The sequence below is a fragment of the Grammomys surdaster genome, unplaced genomic scaffold (genome assembly GCF_004785775.1).
Source record: "Grammomys surdaster isolate TR1022 unplaced genomic scaffold, NIH_TR_1.0 258, whole genome shotgun sequence".
NCBI classification, from domain to species: domain Eukaryota; kingdom Metazoa; phylum Chordata; class Mammalia; order Rodentia; family Muridae; genus Grammomys; species Grammomys surdaster.
Genome location: NW_021604699.1, coordinates 4757390 through 4784231, shown reverse-complemented (window position 1 = coordinate 4784231; position 26842 = coordinate 4757390). Strand labels below are relative to the sequence as shown.

General features: G+C 36.4%; 2 protein-coding genes across 3 annotated transcripts in view; one reads left to right on the top strand and one right to left on the bottom strand.

Annotated features, from left to right (window-relative positions):
- The window catches only part of LOC114627800 (prolactin-7C1-like), a 7593-nt gene extending 4690 nt beyond the window's left edge, over positions 1-2903 (bottom strand). Inside the window, exons 1-3 of one of the 2 annotated variants that reach the window (XM_028775709.1) lie at positions 2818-2903; positions 908-1086; positions 175-213 (exon numbers count right to left, since the gene is read on the bottom strand). In XM_028775709.1, the coding sequence (XP_028631542.1) occupies positions 175-213; positions 908-1086; positions 2818-2848 (249 nt within the window). In that variant the 5' untranslated portion in view covers positions 2849-2903. The remainder of the gene's footprint in view (positions 1-174; positions 214-907; positions 1087-2817) is intronic. The other variant, XM_028775710.1, reaches the window with a different exon arrangement.
- Positions 2904-16878: 13975 nt separating this feature from the next.
- Positions 16879-24195, top strand: LOC114627802 (prolactin-2A1-like). The gene is made up of 5 exons (XM_028775713.1): positions 16879-16951; positions 20242-20417; positions 21689-21796; positions 22819-22998; positions 23797-24195. Exons 1-5 carry the CDS (start codon positions 16921-16923, stop codon positions 23986-23988), a joined length of 687 nt encoding a protein of 228 aa, XP_028631546.1. The 5' UTR covers positions 16879-16920; the 3' UTR covers positions 23989-24195.
- The last annotated feature ends 2647 nt before the right edge of the window (positions 24196-26842 follow it).

The following is a 26842-nucleotide window of genomic DNA, read 5'->3' as shown; positions in this document are numbered from 1 at the left end:
TTTTTTTTTTTAATGGAAGAATAGTCTTGAAAATCGTTTTAGGGTTCTTCTCATACAAATTACAGTGCACATCATAGTATGAAGATTCTGGGTTGTTCTTTGTGTGTTTGTATGCTTGTTTGTTTGTGTGGTTGGTTGATTTTTGAAGAAGATAAAAATCAGTGAGGTACTTACAATTTTTTTGAACATTTTTGAGGAGAAGCCATCGGAGAACTGAAACAGCATGAGGGGATGAAAAGAAACTTGTGAGTAAGCACAGAATGAGCGCATAATGTAAATGCAGAGATGCATTCTCTGGCTCCATTATCTCTTCACTAACACTGTCTAACCTACAACAGATAACATACAGCCATGGAAAGTGACAAACTGTGTCCCTTCTAATCCTGCCCTCTTACTAATAAGCATCCCATGGAAAACTTTTATACAATGATCCTTGGTATCTAGGGGTTTCTAAGAGGCTTTATATTATTTTTATATTTCCTTACTGGCATCAGTACAATTTATATTTGTTTTATACATCCTACGTGAGTCACTATACTCCACTTTTCTTCTATGGGTTGTCTGCCAATTGAAGATACCAATGGCCACCAACTTCCTGCAAACAAGGTAAGAAAATCAAGTCATTTTCTGAGATATGACTATTGGGGTTTTTGCCACTCATGTCAATTTAAGAATAATTTATTTTTTAAAAAATATCATGTTACTGGAGGAAAATTTTGTAAGTCATTGAATTCTTTGAAAGTCTTTGTAATTTCACAAAAGTGCCCCATTCTCGTTGTCCTATTTTTCAGTAGCTTGTATTTTCTCTTTTCTATGAAACTTGTATTATTAGAAATATGGTTTGGATCTCTTCTGAAATATACTAGAATCATTGGCTGAAGACACCAGAAGTAAGTGAGATACTTACAAATATCTTGCGCATTTCCATAGTGAGAGCAGTGGATTCCTTTGACAGTTTGATTGCATGTTCAAACAGGCCTTTGAGGGACACCTCACCATAGTGATTCTCATTGTGGTGAATAGAAGCAGAAGTCACATTCTCCCACTGTAGTAGGTTTGACATCAACAACAGTGGGAGTATTCCTACTGTATAGACATACAAGTTACACTGGACTACACAGCTCAGGTTATCAGTGGTGATTCTTTCTTGGTTATCAAAAAACATTTATCTCTTCCATTGTCTGCTCTCATCTGGCAATCTACAGCTGTGGTAGTGAATATACAACTTCGAATGAAAAATTTCAATTAAGTAATCACATTCACACAGATATATGTTTTCTGAACATAAAGACATTATCTAGCTGTGGATTATCAGAACTTATTCTGAAGTTTTGGACTTTAAGCTATTGAGTATATTTAAGTCATTCTCAGGAGACAGATTAGTGTACTGGGAATTTATGTCAATCTTAAGTAGCCACTGTCTCCCAGACACCCTTGTTACTGAATAGGCAATATTTGCCTCATTACAAGGACAGTACACTACCATTTCAACTTCATCCCTGGTAAAAATGAAGACATGTTTGCCCGTTGTTCAATAAGGAGGTTGAAGAGAGTTCTGTCATAGAAAGGATTATGTAGGCTGGCTTGGCTTAGTCACAATAAAACACACATTCATATGCCATTCTACCCAAAGATTCAGATTGTTTTCTTAACAAATTTGAGTTTTACAATAACCCTGTAAGTAGACTGGGCCAGTGTAATATCATTAAACTATATTGACAAAAGAGGACACTTATGAGATTAAGTGATCTTCCTTAAGTCCTATTCTTAGCTGCTGTGGGCACTATGTAGACTTTGTACCCCACAATGGGATGTCTTAACCATATTGAGCTTTCATACAGATTACAGTGGCAGAAATGATGCCCATAATCAAATATAAGTATCACCAGGCACTGTTATTTGTAGAGTCCAATCTTTACTTTTGATCACATGATCACATGACCCAGTAGACTATATGATTGTCGACTTCCATTGCTCTATCAAAATCTTCCATTCCATTTTATAATGACTGATATTGGTTTCATCATTAATTTTATTTCACAAATGAATAAAAACAGAACTGTAATATATCATTAGTTTACACACTCAGCAGGATAAACCAGCAAATGTCTCAGCATGAAAAATCCATTCACTTTTAGTGATTGAAATCTGAAAAAATTCTCTGTTCCATTAAACTTTTAATGAATGTAATTGGAAATGTGTAACATATCATTGGCACAAAATTGTCAAAGTAATATAAATCCACATCTTCTAGCCATGTCTACTATGTTTCCAGAATTCAATTTAAATTCACTCAAGTCCCCAGAAATAAGAGCATACTACTTCATTCTACAGTAGTTATATATTGAACCCATCAACTTCTGTGTTATCATTACAGTCAAACATCTCAGCATCTACAGTTATGACTTTTAGAGATGGATCTGTCCACATTCTGGATCTCTCTTGATTGTACATTGTTGACCACGCACATTGCTAGTCTCTACCATTAGACTCAGGTACTGTTCCTCTTATTTTTTTTTTTTAGGCCAATTAAGACAATGAAAAATGTCCTTAGACATCACGGTCTATCTCTAGGATAAGAAAGCTTCCCTTTCAGAACCACTGATGTAAGAGTATACTGTGAAGTTGCTTTCTAAAGTAAGACTTAGAAAGCACTTCTCAGTAATATCTGGCCTTACTTTGTAAGATAGGCATATATAAAGGTCCATTCACTTCATGTACAAGAATAATATCACCAAAGAAGCAAATTGCCTGAAGAAGTTTTTCAACATGGTGCATTGTTTAAGCTCATTTAGAAAGAGGGTCAGAACTACTTACAGAAAGATGGCTGAGTCAAAGACAGCACCATCTCTAATGAGTCCAGCCACGGCTTGCCTGTTGATTCTGGAAATCTGCTTCACAGTAGTTCTGCTTTAATTTTCCACCTCTACATATTGCAGTATACCATGCCCAAGGCCATAAGCTGCTAGGAGGCAGGAGGAAGTACACACCTGCAGTCTCAGTGATGGCTCCATATTTCTTTTGCCTCAATGATGTCAAAAGCACCATACCGATGGTGACTAAGGTAGTCACTTATGCATCCTTTGGCTTATTTCAAGCCCAAGACCAGGTTCCAAATTAAAGTATGAATAAATAGAATCATCTCTCCCCCATGATGACTGGTCGGAATTTCATGACCTAGGAAAACAGCCATGTCTTTCCTTTTGGTCTTAAGTATTTTAGTGACCACTTCTGAAATATTTACTGAATCTTGGATAAGATAACATAAGTTTTAATTAATTCTGAGCATTGGAACACAAGGCCTGAGTTAGAGTCACATATGATGAGCAGCTTAACTCTTATGAGTCTCAGCAGATACACATGGGACAACTCAACATTTTGCCATTTCATTCTAGGCCCATAATAGTAACACAGGATTCAAATTCAGATGTTTAGAAGGCCTTTAGGTAGGAAGTCATAATCATGCCGTCAAACACTATCAAATAATTTCTGATTACTGCCAAAGATATGACTACTAAAGACCTTGAACAAGGCTTACTGTAACAATCAGGTTCTGTCCATGAATCTTTGCTTAAATCTAACTTAGATATATTTGGTGACACGTATAAGGATTGTGATACTATTAGATTAGTTGATACATCTGGCTTCGCTTGGTAATTACCTTAACTTGGGCTAAATTAACATCTCTTATTGATGGTTCTCAGCAATAGCCACCTATCTCATCTGGCACTCTAGAAGACAAGCAATACTATGTTATCTTCTTTCAAACGAGATTTCTTGTCATGAACCCAGAGTATGTGACTTCTCATTCCATAGCCTCTTATTTGGACACTGATTACATCTAACACACTGTTATATTTATTATACTGGTGGCCACTGGAACCTCAACATCAAACAGTGCATCGGAAGTCTATGGGAAGCTCTGAGGTCTAAAGCAGAACTGATGTAAATGAAGGAGAGATGCAACGTGCATTTTCCTGGTAGTGTGTAGGAGTCTATGGCTTTGATGACTACCCAACCAATGAAAAGCAAGTCATGATAACAACAAAATGAGTTTTATATCACTGGGCTTATTTAGATGTATTAATAAATGGGGCCATGACTTCACACTTCCTATGTTAATTATGCTGTCCAGATATTATATAGTACACTTTTCTTAAGTAATATGTTATACGCTATGGACAAATCTCTGCTTGTGATCATGGTGTATACCAGAATTGGAAAAGGCCTGCCTTTATATAAGACAAGTAAGCTGAATTCATTAATTTGGAGAAAATGAGAGCATTTTTGATGGAAATACTTCATCTAATCCAGAACTCTTTCCACAGACAGATGTGAGCATTGAAAAGACAGTGGCCAAAGGGATTTCTGGAGGCAATCAAACCAGGATTGCTCTTAACAAGCTAGCTGGGGTGGCAGGTGTGAGTTGGCCTTTTCCCCACTCACCTGGACTGGCCTTATCAATCTGAGTTCCTCCAAAGTTACCTATTTTTTCATCTACTGGAAGGTTCCCCCACGAACAAAATGCTCCTAGGAAGGACAGTCTTATGGAGACATAAATGTGGCTATAACTCCCATTGATTCTGCTCTGTTCAAATTGATATTTGAAGGAAACAACTCAAATAAGTCATGGAGTATTTCATTTTAAAGTTGTGTCTTACTTGGCTTTTTTTTCAGATTTCATTTTAATTTTAATGATTATATGCATGTGTGTATATGTTTGAGTGTGGGTATGTGCACACAAGTGATTCCACATGAAGGCCAGAAGAGGGTGCCTTATTTACCAAGGCAAGATCTGTTGGCAGCTGTGAGCTACCCTGCACAAAAGCTGGGAATCAAACTCATTTTCTCTGCATAAACACAGTGCTCTCTTAAACCACTGAGCCATCTCTCCTAGATACATTTGCTTTGTTGGTGGTGGTGGTGATGTTCTGTTTTGTTCTTTATTTGGGGGGATTTATTTATTAATAATTTTGTTAAAATAGAGCTATGTCACTTCTTCCTTCATTTCCTTCCCCTGTCCACACCCAATCCTTGAACCCCTTCTATGTCACCCACACTGTGAAGTTGACAATGTCTTCTTTTATTATATTTCTTTCCCACACGCATATTTATATGTGTGTATAAATATATGAAATTAGACACCAATGAGTTTATTTTGGCTATCTGTGTGACTATAGTTTAAAGCTGACTACTCTTCATTGAACAAACAGTAAGAGGGCTCATCCCTGGGAGAGGCTAAGATTTTTTCCCCAGCAGACAATGGTTGCTGGGGTTCTTTGTCTAGTGATGAAATCCTGTGGGTTTTTCCCTTCCATATTAATATGCCCATTACTGTTCTGCTTTTGTTAATGCAGTCAATTCTAGGATAGAGTGGTTGACAGCAACTTTTTGATGTTCTTGTTCTTTCAATTTTTCTGACCCCTCTTCTGTGATGTTCCCTAAACCCTGAACACAGAAATTATGAGGTTTATGTAGGTTTTTAGAGCTTGGGTCCTTATGGTCCTTTGATCTCTGCATTGTGTCAACTTTTGGTTTTCAGTGATGTTATCTATTTATTTATAAATGAAGCTGCTTTGATGAGGGGTGCTAATTACATTTGCCTGTGGGTAAGATTTACAATGTAGTAAAGAATTATGCTGATGTGTGAAGGAAGTTTTCTAAGATCAATAACCTTCCTAGCACAGAGAAGGTTGGGGTTTCAGTACAAGGGATGATTTTTCTCTTGTTGAGTGGAACTTACGTCAAATTAGAAAACTATTTGTTACTCTCAACATGTGAGTGCCACTTATAGTACCTTTATGCATATCTTGCCTTGCTGGTAATCGTTATAGTTCATATGTGTTGAAGTTAGATAGGACTGTTTAATTGGTTTCCCTCTTTTGGCATCTTAAGTATTTTCTGGAGCCATAGAAGGTAGACCACAAGAAAGAGGGTTTAAAGTCAGATTCAACTCGGTCCGTCTAAATTGTGTGTCCTAAGTGTTTGAAATATTCATCAATATGGGTTCTCATTACCTCTGAGAGGCAAGCAGGGGCTATACTGACAAGCTACATTGTTTTTTAGGAGTCTCTTGCACTTCCATGACAAAGCCTTCAAAAGTTTTCCCATGTCTGATAGTGGGACTTTTGTTAGGCTATTGCTGTTGTGGGAAACATCCTCAACCCAAGTGCTTTAATTTCCTTTAAGATGTGTATGTGTAGGGATAGGGCGGGACATGAGTATATTTTTATATGCACATGCACTTAAGTATACTGTGTTTAATTAAGGTAAATATAAAATTATTCTGACTCTATTTGTATAGGATAGTAGGTTTATTAGTGACCTCATTGTGATTAACTGAAAAACATTAATCACTACCATTTGGAGGGAAACAAAAAATAAAATAAAACAAAATAAAATAAAATATTCCTTGAGGTTTTGTTTAACAACCTTGGTGTTATTTGTCCCTTCTTCTCCTCCTATACTGATTCATTCATTTTTCCCATTTGGAGCCTCCTCCCTGTTTCTCAATTTATATCATCTATATCCTGCGACTTCTCTTGCCACCTAATGCCCACACCTATGGTCTCTTCACACTCTTAGCTCCTATGCTTACTCTATATTGGACACTAACATCTGAGAAATTGTAAATGACAGAGTAAATGTGACATTTGTTTTTCTGGGTCTGGGTTATTTCATTCAATATCAAGTTTTCTAGGTCTATCTATTTCTTTGAAAACGTCATGACTTGTTTGGATCAGAATATTACTCTATTGCATATCAATACCACATTTTCATGATCTGCTCATTAGTTAAAGGACACTTATATTATTTCCATTTCCAACCTACTTTCTACACACTAGGAGCGATAGTTTTTTGTTGTTGCTGCTTTTTAATCTTCCAAGGTACTGAATTTCAATATTTGCTCATAATTGTTGGAGTATTATCATTGACTTTTAAGAATCTTGACCATCCTATTAAAATTATTCATTATGCCATGCTAATATCTACCATCTCATAGATTCACACAATTGAAATCACCTAAAAAAACAAATGGAGCAGATGAGAATTTAGCAAAACACCATTTATGAGAGGGAAAAACATATTTGAATGCATAAGGTTATTGAAATTCTACATTCAAGAGTGCTCTCCTATGTACTAAGATTGTATTTAATTGCTAGTATGAAATGAAGTACAGAAAGATAAATAGGACAGAAAGATAAATACATATGAGATGATAGACATTTTTCCAGTGTTTCATAGGTCTGTTGACTTTGACATGAAGTTCAAAAGGTTTAACTGAACACTAGTTAGTGGCTGCTTGGAATTTCATACATGTATAAAAGATTTTCATTTACTCCATTCCCTCCCAAACCTTCCTGTAACCCCCACCACTACTTTCCCTTCCCAACGTCATGCATACTTTTATAAACCATCCAAGTACACTTATATTGACAGTATATTCAATAGTATATGAACATTCACCAGGCCATGAGCTATCAACATTTCTTATGGGATGGTATATTACCCTTTAAGATCTGAATCTTCATCCCAAATCAGCCATTGAATGTAAACAACTCCTTAGTCTGGGATGAGACTTTATGAGCTAGAATTTTGACTGAGTTTGATCATGTACAGATTCTTTGCATGCAGTGACAACTGTATGTACAAAGGCCCTCCTATGTCTCTAAAATTCTATTTCTCATTAGTATACCTTTATTTCTGTTTCTTATAACCAATCTCCCTCTCTTCCATGTTGACTTTGAGTACCAGGAGTAAAGAACGTGTGAGGGGTACTCCATTTAAGGCTCAGTGGCTCCTTCTCTGAGTCTTGATCACTTCTTAGTCTCTGCATTAAAAACAATCTAGTACAAGAAGATCCTTCTCTGATGAGACTTGATAAATGTGCTAATCTATTTTGAAGGCAGTTTAATACTATGTAATTAAGTAAGCAGGGTAGTCTCTGTATTTTCTCTGTTAGAACCTATGGCCAGCTGAGTTCTGCATTTTCCACCTAGTAACTGGATATTAGTTTTGTCTTTTGGATCAACCATTCAGAAAATGATTGGCTAATTCTTATGACATTTCAGATACTGTTGGACCAATAATCTCATTTTTGAAAGACAGTAGTTATTGTAGCTTACAGGGTTCACAGCTGGGAAAGATTTTTAATTTATATTTTTTTGCCAGTACCATTCATAGTACCTTCTGACACTTTGACTTATACCTCTTGTTGTATGTAGATTTTCATGTTCCCAATTTTAGTTTCTTTACCAGAAAAAGAGAATTTGGGCGTGGACACTGACCTATGATTGAATATAAGGCAGCATTCTTATCTTTACTTACTCCAGAATAGATTAGGAGTAAAAAGTTAGCTATGTATGAAAATTAAGCTAGAATTAAAAAGCTACATATTGATCATTTATTGTCCCTATAACATACTGTAGAAATTCTAAAATATTTACTTGAATCTTTATTTTAAAATCCAGCAAAAGCAGTACCTCATTCATGATTCAAGCCCCAGAGTCTCCAGATGATTAATCTTTTATTCCAACTTATTGCATAGTTAACCAAGAAGATGCTCAACATTTGTTGTCACTGAAATATCGAGTTAGATATTATACAAAGACCTGAACAAATGAATACGAAACCAGACTATATAAAAATAAAGGGAATATTCTGTTAAGCAAACTGAATGTTCCTGTTACACAATCAAAACACAGTCAGAAAAAAGCACTGTGTATACAAATGTGTACTAAGAACACAAAACAATACATATCTGGACTGTAAGTGTCCATGAAGAACTTTACAATGAATGAAAGTTAAAAACTAGACTATTATTTGTAAGTAATAGGGTGAATAATTAGAATATTCTTTTCTCTACAAAGCCCCTTTTCTCTACAAATTCTTTCTCATATAATTCATCATGTGAATGTGAACTGGAGTAAAACATCCCATCAGTTTGGATTCCCTCCATTATAGCTACAGTGAAAAGTTAATCAACTGTTTCCTTCTGGTTATATTAATATCAAGCTACTCCTTGGCACTTAAGTCAATAAGTCTTCTGCCTCAATTTTCGACTTTCAAATATTTAAGGAGTTTTTTGTAAAGAAAATAGATTGACTTGATTTAACCTGGACAAAAATTATAGAGGCATGAAGAAAATGATACAAGTTCATCCCCTCAAGAATCATTGTTACTCTCTTATCATTCATCTAAAACTGTAGATATGCACTGTATCATTTATAGCCAAGGATGTTTCAGAAATTCAGTGATGCAGTGCTAGGATCAAGAAAACCAGTGACCCAGGTTGTCTGTATTCTCTATTACTGATACAGTTATGAAGGGCTATGAGATCTTAACCAATTGTAGGTCTGGCATATAAGAGCACTTGGTCCATTCCTTTGAGAGTTGGAGATTGAAGATTTCTCAACACTCCTTTGAAGGTATTATTGACCCTCAAATTCCTGAATGGCTAACAGAGTTACTAATTTTGTAATTGTAAATCTAACAGATGAGTAGGTAAATGGTGAGACTTCAGTGATTCTCTTTTGAGTATCTCTTTTCCAGTCAGAGCTTCAGCATAGATCACATATACAACACGTGGCATTGTCCTGGAACTCAGTGACAGAGACTGTCCTATAACTTAGGTTCAAGAAGTTCTCAGATAGTAAAGATGAGTTGAAAAATGGAAAAACAGTAAATGGGTGTTACCCAGAGAAAATACATAAAAAAAAAAAATATGATGACCTCAAGGCAGACTCCCTTGGAAAATTTGAGAAGTGTGCCTGAGAGTGTTCCTATGTCTCTGGGAGTTGCTGAAAGAGGTAAAACTGAGAATATTATGCCCATTTTTAATACTCTGGTACGTTGGTGAATGCAAGACCAACAAGAATCAATCCACAAGAAGCCTCAAATACGTTTGAAGCTAGGAGCAGCAATAGATGGATTTCAATAGAGAGACATACAGATGCAAATACTTTACCAGCTCTTAAGTTAGCTGTACTTCCTGTCTCAGATAATATGCTTTGAACTTTCCTCTGATGAAAGACTATGTGACAGAGGAGGATGTGCTCCTTGGACTCATGGTATACACCAGAAGTGGAGAATTTTGCCTGATGGCACAACGGAAAGGGAACATATCTGTTTGAGGAAGTGACAGCTTTGGTGTCTGGAAAAGCTTTGTGCAGCCCTGGAACCTTTCGGCAGAGATGTGAGAGAATCAGTGGCAGACAGACATCCCACAGGCAACTAAAACAAGGAAGCATTCTAGAGAAATAACGAGAACACCAGATAACAATGGGATTGTTCCCCGCTTCAACCCTGAAAAATGTGAGTTCATCTCAAATTACCCGTTTCATTGCCCTTTGGAAGCAGTCCTGGGTATGAATGCCACAGGAGTTCTTAAGAATGTCAGAATAGTACAAAGAGATACAGGTGGCAATGACTCTCCTAAGCCTTGCTCTATTAATATTTATCTTTTAAGAAAATTATTGAAACAAACCATAAAATCTCTTTTAAAAACATTTTAGGTTGTTCATTTCTTAAATAGTTTTGATAAAATATAATTACATAATTCTCTCCTCCCTTTCTTCCTTTCAAACTCTCCCATATACCATTGCCACTTACACCCTGATTTTTCTAAAATTCATAGCTTCCTTTTCATTCTCTCTCTCTCTCTCTCTCTCTCTCTCTCTCTCTCTCTCTCTCTCTATCTCTCTATCTCTCATACACACACACACACACACACACACACACACACACACACTCACAAAACCTACCCAGCCCATATAATATTATATATGTGTGCATGCTTTCAAGGCTCAACTTTTAGTATTGGATAACAAATTGGTGTGTTCTTCTCTGATGAAGACTACTTCTGCTCTTCAAATTCCTTATTGACTGGTAGGTATTTTGTCTAGGTTTGAGATCTCTCAAGTTTTCCTCCTTCCATATTAGCATGTCTATTGGTGTCTTCCTTACTCAGGTCATGTTTAGGCAGCTATATTGGAGATATTTCAGGGGCATAGTCTCTCGGAAATTCTTAGGTGACACAGCAAACTTCCTGGTTCTTTCACTCTTAAAATTCCTCTGCTCTCTTTTCCACAATGATTCCAAAGCATTAGATGTTAGAATTGTGCTTGTAGGTGCGTCTATTGAGATTAGGATCCACAATTCTCTGTTTTAATCAATTATGGTTTTCCATAATGATCCCTGTCTACTACCAAGAGACATTTCCTTGATGATGAGTGAGAACTAGAGTTACATGTGCGTTTAAGAATAAAAACCTTTAAAATGAAGTGAGAAATTATATTATTACTTTTTGCCCAAGCACCCTAACTTCTGCATAATGGATCTTCAGTAAAAATAAGTGAAACAAATCTTGGAAACTTGTCTTTTTATTAGTAGTCAATAAAAATAAAGAATGGCAGATATTGAATGCCAACATCAACTCATAATTGTATAAAAGCTATAGGATGAACTTTGGTGATTTTAAAGGAACTCCATCTGATCTTGTATTTACCTTTATACTAAGTACATGCTCATAGGTAATGATAGGCAAGAAACGAAGTGACCACAGCTTAGCAGAGGAACAGTGCATATGGAATTTGTCTTTGGAATAGACTACTGTGGTTTGCCTTGGCATTGAAATGCTGTTTCAAATGTTTGATAGAATGTTTTTATATAAGAATATAGACATAATTTGCCCACACATTCTTAGAAGATAATTTTATAATATAGATACATTCTGTATATTATTAATTTGTCACTATATTGTTTAAGAATTTCATGTGAGTACTGTTTCACTTCATCCCTCCCCACCCCATTTCATCTATCCTACACATCCTAAGACCTCCTTTCCTCAAACTCAAACTTATGACCTCTTATTCTTAAATCATTATTGCTATGCACACACACATATAAATATATATGTACTACATGGAATCTATTTAATGTTGTTTGTGTGTATATGTGTTTGAGGATAAACAATTGATATTGGAAAATTAATTTCAGATATCCTTCATGGCAGAGTGACTCTTCCTCTCTTAATAGTCATTAATTGCCTGTAGTTCCTCACCTTGTGGTGGGCTATCTGAGATTTATTATATTTACAGTGACACATCTACCTGTGTTGTCATTGTTTACTCCTAGGCAACCATATTGCTGAGTTTTCATAAGTGCATTTTCCATGTCATATATCACATAGAAAACACAGTCTCTTATCAGATATCTGGTCCTCTGATTCTTACAACCTGTCCAAACCCTCATCAGCCTTGGCCCCTGAGACTTAACTTTAGTAGTTGTGTTGCACATGTATCAATCAGAACATAAAACACACCATGGTTAGTGTTATCTGCATTGTGGTGAGTTTTGGCTTTCTACCAAGCATCTCCATCTATTGACAAAACAATCATCTGTGATTATGAATAGGAACTACACTATCTGTTATATCTTTGTGGATATCTTGCCACTCTTATCATAGTTATTTTTCTGTTGTGGGACATCTGGGTTTTTTCCAGTTTCTAGCTATCACAAATAAGGCAGCTATGAACATAGTGGAACACATGCCCATGTGGCATGATGGGGCATCTTTTGAGTATATGCCAAATAGCTGGGTCTTCAGGTAGATCAATTTCCAGTTTTCTGAGGGACCTCCATATTGATTTCCAGAGTGGTTGTACCAATTTTCAATCCCACTAGCAATGCAGGAGTGTTCCTCTTTCTCCACATCCTCCCCTGTATGTGCTGTCACCTGAGTTTTTGATCTTAGCCATTCTGATTGGTGTAAGGTGGAATCTTAGTGTCATTTTAATTTGCATTTCCCTCATCACTAAAGACTTTGAATGTTTCTTTAAGTGCTTCACAGACCTTCAAGAGTAAATTCTTAAACTTAAGATGTAAACAAATCTCTGTTAATGTTTCCCATTTTTAAGACTATGTTTTGTGAAGTGTTTTGTGGACAGAAACATTCACATTTTGCTTGAGAGCATGATCATAGTATTTGTTGCTCTGTGTAGATCATTTTGAAAATCATTTGCTCAGATTTTGTTTTAGTTTTTGCCTCCACATCTCTTGAACAACAGACTTGCATAGCCATTTGTAGCAACGTTGCAATAAGTGATGCACTAAATTAACTATGAAATCAATCTGAGACTTAAATAGTGGATATCGTTCAGTCTTATTTTATTGTGGTTTTGGGCAATAAAGAATACAAATACATTATTAAATATCTGCATTGCAATTTCTAGTAGTATAGGGAATGTTGAATCTAAACTGTTTCTCTAACCAGTGTTCTTGCTATTTTATATTCCTGGCAGATACTTTTTGTTCCTCAGTCCAACTCTTTATTAAACATAGTTTGGGAGTCTGTTGAATATTTTCTCATATATAGGATCAGCTCCCAACTTCAGAGTGCCTGATAACACTGTAAACTTGTAAATGCAAACATGATAACAGTATCAGAGGCGGATGGAAATGGGAGCTCCATCTCCTGCCTAGGCTACAGCAGAGGAAAGCATAAGGTTTAACATTAGAAGAATGGAGCTTAGAGTAAACATTGAGCTGACAAAGTGCTAAAGGTTTTGAAATTCAATGGATAAGAAAATGAAATTGAAAACAGGTACATATGAAGAGAAGCATATTAGGAGATTGGTGGCTTTGAAGCATAATTTCTAGGGACAGTTTGATTAAAGGCTAAGTGTCACATTTAAATCTCTCTTAGAGCACAATTCACTGAAGACAGGAGGAGGTATAGATGTTAGCAGTGAACCTGCTGTTATGGTGAAGAAGATTCTGTTGATAGGAACCAATACAAGCCTTCATTTGCAGAATAGTCATTGTTCCTGACATATATGGGCATAGAGCACGACTGACTAGCCCCCTACTGTTAATCTATAGATATATGAGACCCCACTAATACATTGAAAGCTGCTGTTTTTCTGAATGTTCAGCCAATTGAGCATAAATCCATAATAAATAACAATTGTGGAATTCAACAAATGGAGTGATTAGCAAGGTATACCCATGTACATAATAACATTAAAGTGAAATTGTTTCAGCTTGAGCTAAGAGTGGGCAATTATCTCTACCACATATATCATAGAGTGTAAATTTATAATGAAAGATATGTAACTTGGGGTAGGAATCCTGTTAGGATACAGAGTGTGTATCCACATTGAAAAGAATCATCTGAGGACATGAAATCAGGTTGAGTTTTCTGATCATGGAAAATAAGAATTATTGGATGTGAACATTGCTCTCCCAGCTTTGGGCTCTTTCAGTAGACATGTATGGCAAAAACAGGATGTGGCCATAGGGCCAGCCTGAAGTCAGTCTGACTCAAGTAGCCAGGTGAAATGGCAAGGATACGCAAACAAGAATGGGTCTGGTTTTCCATTACCCCCTGGCCAGCACGAGTAATGCAAGCTAACTACGCAAAAAGTGCTTCAGTTGTCCCTGGGAAGTGCTTCAAGATGACAGGCATGAATGTTTAGGATGATGACATTTGAATTGTACAAATTCCGTTTTTTAGTAATGTGATAAATCTGATAAAAAGCAACATCGTCATCATAGAGTTAATTGTGTCTGACGTCACAGTGGGAATTCCCCATGGCAGGACAGGAGGCACAGCTGCTCACATTGCCCCCATTGTCAGGAAGCTACAGGGTTGAGTGCTGTCCCTATACTTCTCAGGTCCTTTCCATTCAGTTGGAGGCAGAGCCCAAGGAGTATTACTACCCACAAATTGCTCTTCTTCCTTAAAATAGTAAAATATAGAATCTTTCTCACAGAAATACAGAGGCTTATTTCTTATGTGATTCTATATCCTATCACGCTGCCTATCTATGTTAGTCGTCATTGTTCTAGCCCCTGTCAACATGACACATAGCTATAATACATTATGCAATGATTTTCTACCTCTTTCCGCATGGCTAATACCCTTGTCATAGCACATGACGCGTTAGGCCCATTTGTAAGTAACCTTAGTGAGTCACAGTCTCAACATTGTTCATACATCCACTATCTCTATGGAGACTCAAAGCAATTTCCGGAATCCTTATGGATGGATTGATGCAATGCCAAAATGAAGCACTCTCTTGCATAAAGAAGGAATATGGCATATGAAGGATGTTGTAAACAAAGCAAGGCTGACACATTCCCTCTCTCTTCGGTTGGTTCTACTCCATCCCTGTACCATTGCTTAGAGAAAACTTCCATGCACTTCATATCTCCAATATCCTGAAATCTATAGTGCACATTTAGCTTCACCTCCGCCATTTCACCTTTATACCAGGGACCACAAACATGCTACATACTGGTCTTTCAAACTCTCAGGAATCTTGAGAAAAGTCTCAATCTTGTATCTTTTCATCCCTATGAATCAATGCCATATGTATAATTCTTTCCATTCATGATACAAGCTTTAATATAGCACTGGCCCACACAGCTCTGAAGTCATTCTTGATCCTGTTATGTTGACAGTGCCTATTAAATGTGAGAATGACATAGTATCTATAACCATAAAAGGCGCTGCATGGGGTATACTTTGCTGCTCACAATTTTACCCTTTGGAGGACATAACACAAATGACTATTTGGGTCTTTTCATTGTGTGGCATAATAAAATAACTGTGTTATTTTAAATGACTACAATATATGCTTGATTCAACCCAACTTGCACTTGTTTGTGACAGAGAAAACTGAACTCTTGATGGTTGTGATAATCACCTGTAAGGGTTTCACTGTACAAAGATACCATCTAATATTGCATAGATTTTGGAAGCCATCTTCAAGCAAAGACAGCAGTTAATGTGAAAACAGTAACCTGCCATGGTTGGAAGAAGTGCAAGCTAAAACCACAAGACTACCGAAATAACCCAAGGCCCACTTACTAGGTACTTATGAGATATACAAGAGTGAGGCCCTATTGACCATCCAGGTAATAAATGACTGTCAGTGGATTTGATATAGATGGTACTAAATACTAGAAACTTTTGAGTGATAAGCCATGAGTTCTGATTGCTTAGAGTATATAAATCAAGCTGAGATAAAGGGAAAAGATCTAATGATGATGGTTCACTTCCATAGTGCCAGATCAAAATACACAGGCTACTGCCAGGAAATGTCACTAAAAAAGTCTGATCAGCCAAAATTAATGACATTGCCAAGCTAAGCAAGATGTAGGGATCTACTAGTAGTATTACTCTCGTAGATGCAGAAATATTTTGTTTGGATTTTTATCAAAGTCTAGTTCCATGTACATGACCAGCATTTATAGTAACTCTGGCTAAAAGTCTGGGAATGGGAATAATATGGACCTCACCTAGAATGCCTTTGATATTTTTTCTTATAACAAATGTGATCGCCTACCAAAAATCCTTGTAAACATCTGTATCTGGTCCTACAGTACTGTTCTTATGTGTCTAATATATAAAGGCAAATATTATACAGTATTCCATAGATATTTGAAAAGACTCAAGGTGAAATTGCTCAGAATATGTGACTTCTTGACCTTGTTTCCAATGCTCCATCAATATTGTGACAGGTTCAAGATTTAATGAAAGTTTTAGAAATAGTATCTAAAATACCTAAGAATATAAAGAAAAGTAAGAAGGCCTTGGGCACAGTAAGGAATTCACATATGTCTTCATACAGCAAGTACTGTTGTAATTTACAATGTGATTAGGACCCTAATCAATTCTTGGGATAAAGTAAACAATGCAATTATACATAGGTTAATCATCGTGGCAATTGTGCTGTAAACAGCAGCCGAGGGCAAGAGTCAAAGGATTTGCATATTACTTCCTTCTGCCCCCTAGCAATATATGGCCTTAGGGTGGTGTGAAGCACTATATAGGAGGGAAAATTAAGTTAAGGTAAAACCGTAGAGGGAAGATTTCCTGAGTCGGTAGCCAGGCTGCTGTGGGACTTCTCAGAGATGCAGCTGTCTGTAACTCATCCATGCTACCGTAAGTAATTCTTCACTAAAATTTTCTTTCAAATGACAACCTTACACATTGCATTGCTTTACAAGATTGTTTTACTGGATTAGATAGTATACTTTTCCTGGTTTTATTGTTCCTATATGGTGCTATGGTTCCCAGCTTTTGTGCAACTCTTCAGAGCTGCAACTGACTTGAATTCAACTATGCTCCTGTCACTCTCTCTTCTTCAGAATTTCTCCAATTGACATGAAACGCCACCTTATATATCAAGGAAACTGGTGTGAGCACGTTTGCTTTTGCAGTATCGTGTTTGTTTGTTTGTTTGTTTGTTTGTTTGTTTTATGGGTGCTATTGTTCTCATATATGCAGTGAATGGATGTTTGTCTACACTGTACCCAGTGAAGTAGAAGTAATGTCTGAAAGATCTGGGAAATATTTTCTAGCTATTTGCTAGAAAACAATCCCACACCACACTGTTGCATAGTTAGTTCTGAAATGGAAGTTTTCTCATATGGAGCCATCCAACAATGGCTAGAGATGTTTTGTATTGCCTGAGCTGATGAAAGTGCAAAAGAGGAATAGTACCTGTGTGTATTGATAGAAACTAGGAAGGAATCTGTTTAACAATGAGTGATGAGAGTTCCAAACCATGGAATGATACTTTACAAAGAGTATGATACTTTACAAAGAGTAAAACTTGTCAACATTGATATTTCCAATAATATCCAAGACAACAAAAGTGGGTATGATTTATAACAACTATAGAATGAAGACTATAAATGAACTTAATCATACTTTCAATTTGATGGACATAGTAGATAAAGGTAGCAGGTCTGGCTCTATACAGCCTAAAGAATTTCAGGTATGGATATTACTTTTTAAAACAAAGTTTACTTTGTAGATTACAGGGCATGTTTGATAGTTTTATTTCGAGTATATTGTTTTTATGTTTTCCATATTATTAAATATCTGGATTTGTGATATATGTTTCAAATTGCATTTATCAAAGCTTCTGAGGATCCAGAGCTTTTACAGTGTCACTGAGGTACATTACATTTAGATACATTGATGCTGATTCAGGGTATTCAGACTAACATCACTGACATATTAATGGGTTTTTTTTTTTGTTTTTTACGAAAAAGGAATTAATTACAACACCAATCCAGCTCATTACAAAACAACTCATTTGTAACCCATTTTATAACTATGTTACACAAACCAGAGAAAGAAGATAAAATCAACTTCCTAACACCTGTGTTATCACATTGCAAGGAAAACTTGTAGCTATGTAGAAAGTTCACCACCTGTTACAACACAGAGCCTCTGGTAATGTATAAGAACATCATTGTGAGAATGTTGACTCTTTAAAACTACTGAGAAAAGAGACAATAAAAAAAAATTAGGACCTCTACGTGTAGTCTATTCTATCATCATAGTCTGTATAAGTCATATGTCTGAACATTTTGACAAAAGATGATGTATAGCATTACCACACTGAACTGGAAGATCCATAATATGGCTTCATTTTTATAACACCACTCTCTCCTTCATAAGTATTATTAAACAAACTATCATGACTTTATTCCCAATTGTCATGAAAACAAATGAAACAGTTTTTCTTATAGCTTTAGATATTCAAATTTCTAATATTTAACATTGAGTTAATGTTACAAATTAAGAGACCACATCAAGATATGAGAAGAATATCTTCTCTTGAACAGGACATGGATTTGGTTCCCAACACCCACATGGCTGATCACAACTGTGTATGTATTCAGTCCCTGGAATTTTAATCCTGTCTCTTGGCCTTTGTGGGTACCAGGCATGCATATCATACACATGTAGATAAAATACTGCTACAAATCAAATAAAACTAATAGTTAAAAAGTGACAAATTTGAGTGGCATTACTGAAAGCCAGCAGAAAAATGAGAAGACATCGAGAGTGACTTAAACCCACACTAGCTCAATTTAATTAAGCCTTCAAATGTTTATAGGATGCAGAAGCACTGCCAAGAATTATGAAGAACTGCAAAGAGATTCTCACATTACAAAATATGAATGTGAGAAAATATAATTCTCTAATTAAATATCCACATTGGAAAATGTTCTTTATTTGCACAGAGTAAACCACCAGTTTGTATAAAGGAGGTCAGCGTAAGCAAAGGCTTAGACTGACAATGTCACTTTGGATAAATCCAGATGACTACATCTTTTTTTTTTTTTTTTATTGGATGATTTATTTACATTTCCTATGTTGTCCCCTTACCCCATCCCCCACCACCCCCTCTGAACCCCCAATCCCCTCGCCCCTCCTCCTTCTTCTCTGTGGATGTAACCTCTATCTACACCCCCCCCACTCCCACCTCCCCACCCTCAAAATTCCCACCCCCTGGGGCATCCAGCCTTCATGAGGTCAAGGTTCTCTTCTTCCACCTATGCCCAGCAGGGCCCTCCACTTTTACATATTCAGCTGAAGCCCTGGATCCCCCCCTAAGTGCTCCCAGGCTGGTGGTTTAGACCCTGGGAGCTGTGGTTGGTTGGTATTGTTGCTCTCCTCATGGTGCCACAAACCCTTTCAGCTCCTTCAGTCTTCACTCTAACTCCTCTATTGAGAACCCCATGATCAGTTCAATGGCTAGTTGTGAGCATCTGCCTCTGAATATGTCTGACTCTTGAAGGCCTCTGAGGAGATATCCATATCAGGCTCTTATCAGCATGCACTTCCTGTCTTCCACATCAGCATCTACCTTTGGTGATTGCACATGGGATAGATACTCAGGTGGGGTGGTCTTGAGACGGCCCCTCCTTCCGAGGATCCAGCTATACCACTCCTAGGCATATACCCAGAAGATGCTCGAACATATAACAAGGACATATGCTCAACTATGTTCATAGCAGCCTTATTTATAATAGCCAGGAGCTGGAAAGAACCCAGATGTCCTTCAACTGAGGAATGGATTCAAAAAATGTGGTATATTTACACAATGGAGTATTACTCAGCTATTAAAAACAATGAATTCGAGAGGTTCCTAGGTAAATGGATGGAACTAGAAATTATCATCCTGAGTGAGGTAAGCCAATCACAAAAGAAGACACATGGTATTCACTCACTGATTATTGGATATTAGCCTAGAACCTTGAAATGCCGAAGATGCAACTCACAGGCCACATGAAGCCCATAAAGAAGGAAGACCAAGTGAGGGTGATTCGGTCCTTCTTAGAAGGAGCAACAAAATACTCAAGGGAGCAAATACGGAGACAAAGTGAGGGACAGATGACTACATCTTAAGAGCCATTATTCTCCTTTAACAGGGACCCTGCTTCTGCTACTGGTGTCCAACCTGCTCCTGTGGGAGAATGAGGCCGTGGTGCCCTTATGCTTAGTAAGGAATGGGCTCTGCTTTGGTTCCTTGGAAGAAATGCTTGAAAGAGCCGTTGGTTTGTCTGAAGAGATAAGTAAACAAGCTTTTCAACTCTTCACTGAATTTGTAAGTACTGCTGACTGACTTCCACCTTTTTGCAAACTGTTCCACTATGGAAATTATTGGGTTATAGTACAGTTTAAATCATCATGAGCCACACTTCAAACTATACAGTTTCATAGGTAGAGCAAACAAGCTACTAGATGACAGACCAGAAAAATGGGCATTTTCATGGAATATCAGATAGTTTCCAAGATATAATGTTTTTTATACTTTTATTTCAATTTATTATTATTGTATAAATACATGCAAGACATGGCTGAGGAACGGTTTGTTTCTCTTTCAGTATACCTGGCAGGCTAGTCTTTGTTTGCATTATTCACCTTGTGAATCTGTATTATCTAATAAAAGAAAATGCATTGCAGTAACTTGCAAACATTAAATAGAGTTAAAGACACTTAGGCCATAATGGAGGAGGAAGTAATTTAATATTTAATATTCATATTCACCAATAATATTAGTAATTTTAAACAATTCAAGATATGAGATTTAATAATAAGCTGGTCTGAGACAAGAAATAGGTCAGGTCTTCATGACAAAGGCGTCCTTAAAGACTTTCTGGTGCATGTTTTACTCCAGTAAATGAAAGAACAAAAACTATTTCTGTACCTCAATGGGCCTGTGAGATGTTGGCTTAATGCTTGCAAAGCCTATATACTCCTAAAATTTATCTCACTTATTACTGTTTCTGCCATTTACATGGCCTGATGTGTGTCCTAGGAATTCAAGACCATCCTAGAAATTCATTCAAAGTGTCAAATATGTCACTAACATATTCAGCTAATGGATATTTTAAACAATAAAGATTTAGAAGTACATAACAAATAATTAAGTTTTAACATACATAAGTAAATTAATTTATAGTTTAATTGGTTCATGGATTAATATTTCCTAGTATGTTCTACATAGGGTTTAAGACTTATTTTGTCATAATCAATACAAGATACTTTATATTCCCAGTGAACTACGTAAGGTATACTTGTGTAGTTTCCAAGGTATTTGCAAGAAAATTGCATAGGATGACATTTGTTACAAATGATCCTTTAAAAGAATTGGTACTTGATAGCCTTGGTAGTTTTAAATTTTATGTAAATATAAAATAGAACTACAGATTAAATGCAAAATGTTCTTAAATGATTCATTTCCTTACTATATTAATTTTGGTTTTTATTGGTTATGTTTTAAATGAAATATCATCAGCTGCATGAGTGTGCCATGCTTTGATTCATTTATCCAACTTCATAACTATACGTAACTATATATTTCATCATTTCCAGGATAGTCAATATACCCAGAGCCAACAGCTCATTAACAAAAACCTCAAGAAATGTCACACATCTTCCCTTGAGCTTCCAAAACCCGGGAGTCAAGTCATGCAGACACATGTGAGTTTTCACCCATGGAGTTTCTTTCACCAAATATATACACTGAATTTGTCCTACGGCAAGTTATTTTAGTCAATATATTGGCAGGAAATGGACAGTGAATGAATACTAAAGGGGAATTTTATTATGTAGCATATAAATTGTAAGGAAAAATAACAAATCTATAAATCAATCATGGAGAAGATCCTCTTTCAATGCTGAACCTTAAGGATCTATGTAGTCTGTAGAAAATTTTAAAGTATTGTTGACTTTCATTTTAAAATGTGAAGTAATATGGATTTATAGAATGTCAATGTGGTTGTATTTATCATATGTTGTCAATAGACTCAGTGTTTAATTTAATGCATCCACTATTTCTTCCTGGCTTTAAAGCACCTCCTGGTTAGATTTCTGTTTCTGATCCTAAATGTTATTTTCTAACTGATTGGTTTGCCTACACCCATGCCATACCTGAAAGTCAGCTAAAGAAAAACATACAATTGTTATTATACGATGTTACACACTGTGTAACTATCCCCACTGTGTGCTGACAAGGCTACACATCATGTCTCCTCTAAGTCCTAATTTTTATCATTTCTCTCTTCTGATTTCCTGCCATAATGACCTCAAAATAATTTAAATAGAAAATTATTGTATAGCCTTACACTTAGAATGCATCCTGTCTGTTTTGCATCATGGCTAAAATATTCTGTGTCTCCACAACTTTTATTTAAATAATGAAATAATGAAGAAGAGTGGGAAGATGGAGCTAAGGATGAGAATATATTTAATAAAAGTTACTACTTTGCTAGCAATTTTAAAGAACATTACTGACATTTTGGAATTCAGTCCACTCAAATTCTATAACACAAGGTCAATGGCCACATTTCATTTCTTTATGGATTTTACAAAAGAATGTTTTAAATACACACATGAGTAACAAAGTAGGTTTATTCAACCCTTTTGAGCAAAAACTGCCTGTGTCTAACTGTGTTTTTTTTTTTTACTTATTTTAATATGATTGTTGAAATATGGTTACTTAGCCCATAACCCTACTGAAATTAGTGAGAAAATTATTGAACGCCTGGGAAGTTCCTCTGAACCATCTAGTGAACAACCTGCCATCCTTGCAAAATGTCCGTCCTACCATTCTCTCCAAAGCCAGAGAGATTAAGGCAAAGAGTGCTGGACTCCTGGAAGGTGTTAAGAGCATTATCATCCAGGTAAGCAGTCCCTTTGCACTTCTTCACATTTTTGTAAACAGGGTGATAAAAGCAAGGAGAGTTGAATTTTAAAATATGTCCCATTACAAAAAAACCCTGTAGACACTGAAATTTATCACAGACACTCTTTAAGGAGATGCTGTCAATTCCAACTATCTGTGGAGTGTTTCACTCAGATGTTCACATCCAAGAGACTTCTGAAGCAAACATTTGCCCATACCTATATTCAGATAGGACTGTTTGTAGTCCAAAATTCAAACACCCAGGTACTTCAGCAAATCTTCTTATCATGGTCATCCCTTGACTGTTTGCATCTTACACCATGCAAGTATCACTGAAGTCTCAGGTTTGAGATATGCACATTACGTGAAGGATTAATTTGGTTAAAAATAAGAGAGGACACTGTTTCAGAATAAAGACCTTCAGAAAGGTTTAAAAATAAAAACATTCAGAAGAAAAGAATGACAAGTAATAGCTTCTGTTGAAGACATGTGACATAATTTAAGAGACAGAATGAATAGTGGATCTTTCCTAGGATTTTCAAGTCCATATCTAAAGTCAAGTAACTTCTTGATGGTCCATTCCTCAACTTTTGTAAGAATATTGTTTATAAAACATAAAGTTCATGTATTAATTCTTCACATTTACGTACCTTGGTCCAATTCCCATGAAAATCAATAAGCTAGCCGGAGTTTAACAATCCTAACTCTTTTTAAGTATTCAGTTCACATTTAGAAAAGGTATGCACCCACAAACAGTAAAATATAACTGATAGTTGACTATGTTTTTGATGATCAGATGCAAAATGGAGATACAGAAGATCAGAACTACCCTGGCTGGTCTGGACTGGCATCCTTACAGTCAGAGAGTGAAGATGTTCGCCTCTTTGCATATTATAACATGATCCGCTGTGAGTGCAGAGACATCCAAAGGGTTGAAACTGCTCTCAAGATTGTGAAGTGCTTAATTTCAAATGAAAAGAACTGCTAAGCTCTTTTCATCACATCTGTGTCTGAGTTGCTACTTGATGATATGTTGCTGTGAAACTTCCTTTAATTTTTTTTCTCTTTCAAATGCATGCTTAGTGTGATGATTATCTTCTTTCACAATAAAAATTGACTCCATGTATATGACCATCTGAGAAGTCAATTGGTCAAAATTTCTCTATTTCATTTAATAAAAACTTTATGCATACCACTGGGATAGTCAGATATTTCACAAGTAACAGAAGTTAGGTATGCAATTAACGCAGTTCACAACTAATTTAAGAATTATATAATATAAATGTGTAAATTATTAGGAGATGAATCTAAGAGTGATATTTTTCACAAATATCCTTTCGTAAGCTTATTCCAAAACTTGGAATTCTTGTATCCTTAATGAAACTCAGACACTCTTGACTTTGGAACATTTAATGTTATCAGGAACGTCAAGTGCAAGGAACTGTATTTCCCTAGCATTGTAGAAAATTTTAAAAACCTAAAATATTTGTTGGTCCTGCTTTAGAGTTCCTATCCATTCAGGGTCCTCAATCCTTCCCTCACTTCTCCCACAAGAGTCTCCAAGCTCCATCCACTGTTTGGCTGTGGATGCCTGCATCTGTCTGAGTCAGCTGCTTCATGGATCCTCTCAGAGGACAGCCATGCTAGGCTCCTGTCTGCAAGCATAACAGAGTATCATTATTGTCAGGGATCAGTGCTTGTCCATGGAATGGTTCTCTAGTTGGGCCAGGTATTGGGTGGTTATTCCTTCAGGCTCTGCTCCATCCTTGTCCCTGCATTTCTTGAAGGCAGGATAAATTTTGGGTTGAAAGTTTTGTGGTTGGCTGATGTCCCTATCACTCTACCGGGTTTCTTGTCTGGCTAGAGGAGATGGTCTCTTTAGGTTCCATATCCCAATTGCTATGAGTTTCAGATAAGGTCACTCCCACTGATTCTTGAGAGTGTTCCCTATCCCTGGTCTCTGGCACTCCTTGAGGTAGAACAACACTATCATTATATATTCATTGCAACTTCAAGTCCGTCTTTTATCATAATTTATCTGTGTATATTTAGCCACTGAGTGCAATTTTAGTGTTACCTACAACACTAAAGAAATCCAACTCTCCTTCCCTGACAACCATCGATTGCCAATAGCCCATTCATCCTCTATGCTGCAAGTTTTAAGTGTCTTGATCTTGTGCTAAACTTGTGTATGTAACAACAAATGCTCTGAGTTCATGAATACAACAGCTATCTCAAGTCCATAGTACAGCATTTCATAGCACTACACCCAACTTCTCAGGTCTTACTTTTTCTGCCCATTCCTCTTCCTACATGTGCCCAGAGCATTGCTCACGAGGTGTTAATATACACATCCTATCTATGGATGAACACTCACAATTGCTTATTCTCAGAACTCTGCCCAGCAATCTGTCTCAACACCACTCACTCTATGCCCTATAGAAAGATTTTCTAACCAAGCTTGGAGTAACATAAATTTATGATGTAAAGCTGAATATTATAAGGCAATTTGACACTGAGGCAATGGCTCCGTTGTTAAAAGAACTGCTTGCTTGTCCAGAGGTTCTGAGTTCAATTGTCAGCCATCATTTGGCAGCTCACACCAATCTATACTGGGATCTGATGACTTCTAGCATGGATATGTATGTATAGATAGAGTACTCATATACATAAAATATGACTTCTTTACCCATGGAGAGCTTTATTCACTTTTATTTACAAATGAATACTTTAAATTAGTAGATTGAGTAAATGCCATACTTTTTAATCAATATTTTCATTGCTCTAGACATTTACACTTATATATTATGGATTTTGATCCAATTCATGTCTACTCAATGCCCTTAAATTTCTCCCCTATTTTTCCTAATACTTTCCCTCCTAATTTCATGTGTTTTCTTTTTTCAGACACAAAGTTCACAATTTACCTGTATGTCCATGGCTACAGGATCATGTGCCTCTCATTGAGTGAGCAGCCTATCATAGGCCTCACCTTAATCCCTTTTCTCTATCATTCCTCACTTGACAATGGTGACTCAGATACAATCAGGACCTTGTTATTCTCTCCTCCATCTATGTGGAGATTTTTGAATGTCTTGATATTATGCTCAAAATCACAGCTGCTCAGAGTTCATGTGTACAATATTCATGTTTCACTGAAGCCATCCACTAGCTCTTATTGTTTTTCTGTCTCTCCTTACACAATGATCCTTGAGGATGAGAAATCAGGGTATAATATAAATATTGAATTTAGAGTTCAGTACTTCATAGTCTGTTACTCTTTGAACATTGACTTGTTGGGATTTCTGTATTAATATCTATGTACTGCAAAAAGAAGCTTCTGTGATGAGTGTATAAAGATGGAAACCTCTGAGTATAAAGATAAGAACTTAGGGGCAATTTATTATATGTGTATTTATCAGAATAATATTAGTTTCTCCCCTAGGACTTCTGAAATAGTTATCCAGGAGTGTGAGGCCCAGATCATAGTACCAAGAATGAATTTTATCTTGTAGGAAGGACTTCAAATCCAATCAGAAAATGATTAGCTGCTCCCATATTACTGGGGCCACTTTTGCAACAATGCATATATTGTGACAGGTGAATCATTATTGATGGCTGCAGTGTTCACATCTAGGATATACTTTTAATTACATTTGCTCTGGTAGCATGTATGTTGTCTTCTGTCACTATAAAATGTAGCCCACATGGATGAAGCTTACAGCTGGAAAGCAGTTGTTGCCTGTACTCTCTGATTCAAGTATGTGATATCTTAAGCAATATGGTCATACTATTTAGTTGGTAATCAAAAGCAATGGCAAAAAATGTACAGATGAATAACT

What these genes read in the sequence shown, in the direction of transcription:
- LOC114627802 (XM_028775713.1), top strand. Translation starts at nt 16,921, where the DNA reads ATGCAGCTGTCTGTAACTCATCCATGCTACC. An exon ending in TTCAACTCTTCACTGAATTT is followed by an intron (nt 20,418 to 21,688) that starts GTAAGTACTGCT and finishes CATCATTTCCAG; the next exon opens with GATAGTCAATATACCCAGAG. An exon ending in TTAAGAGCATTATCATCCAG is followed by an intron (nt 22,999 to 23,796) that starts GTAAGCAGTCCC and finishes TTTGATGATCAG; the next exon opens with ATGCAAAATGGAGATACAGA.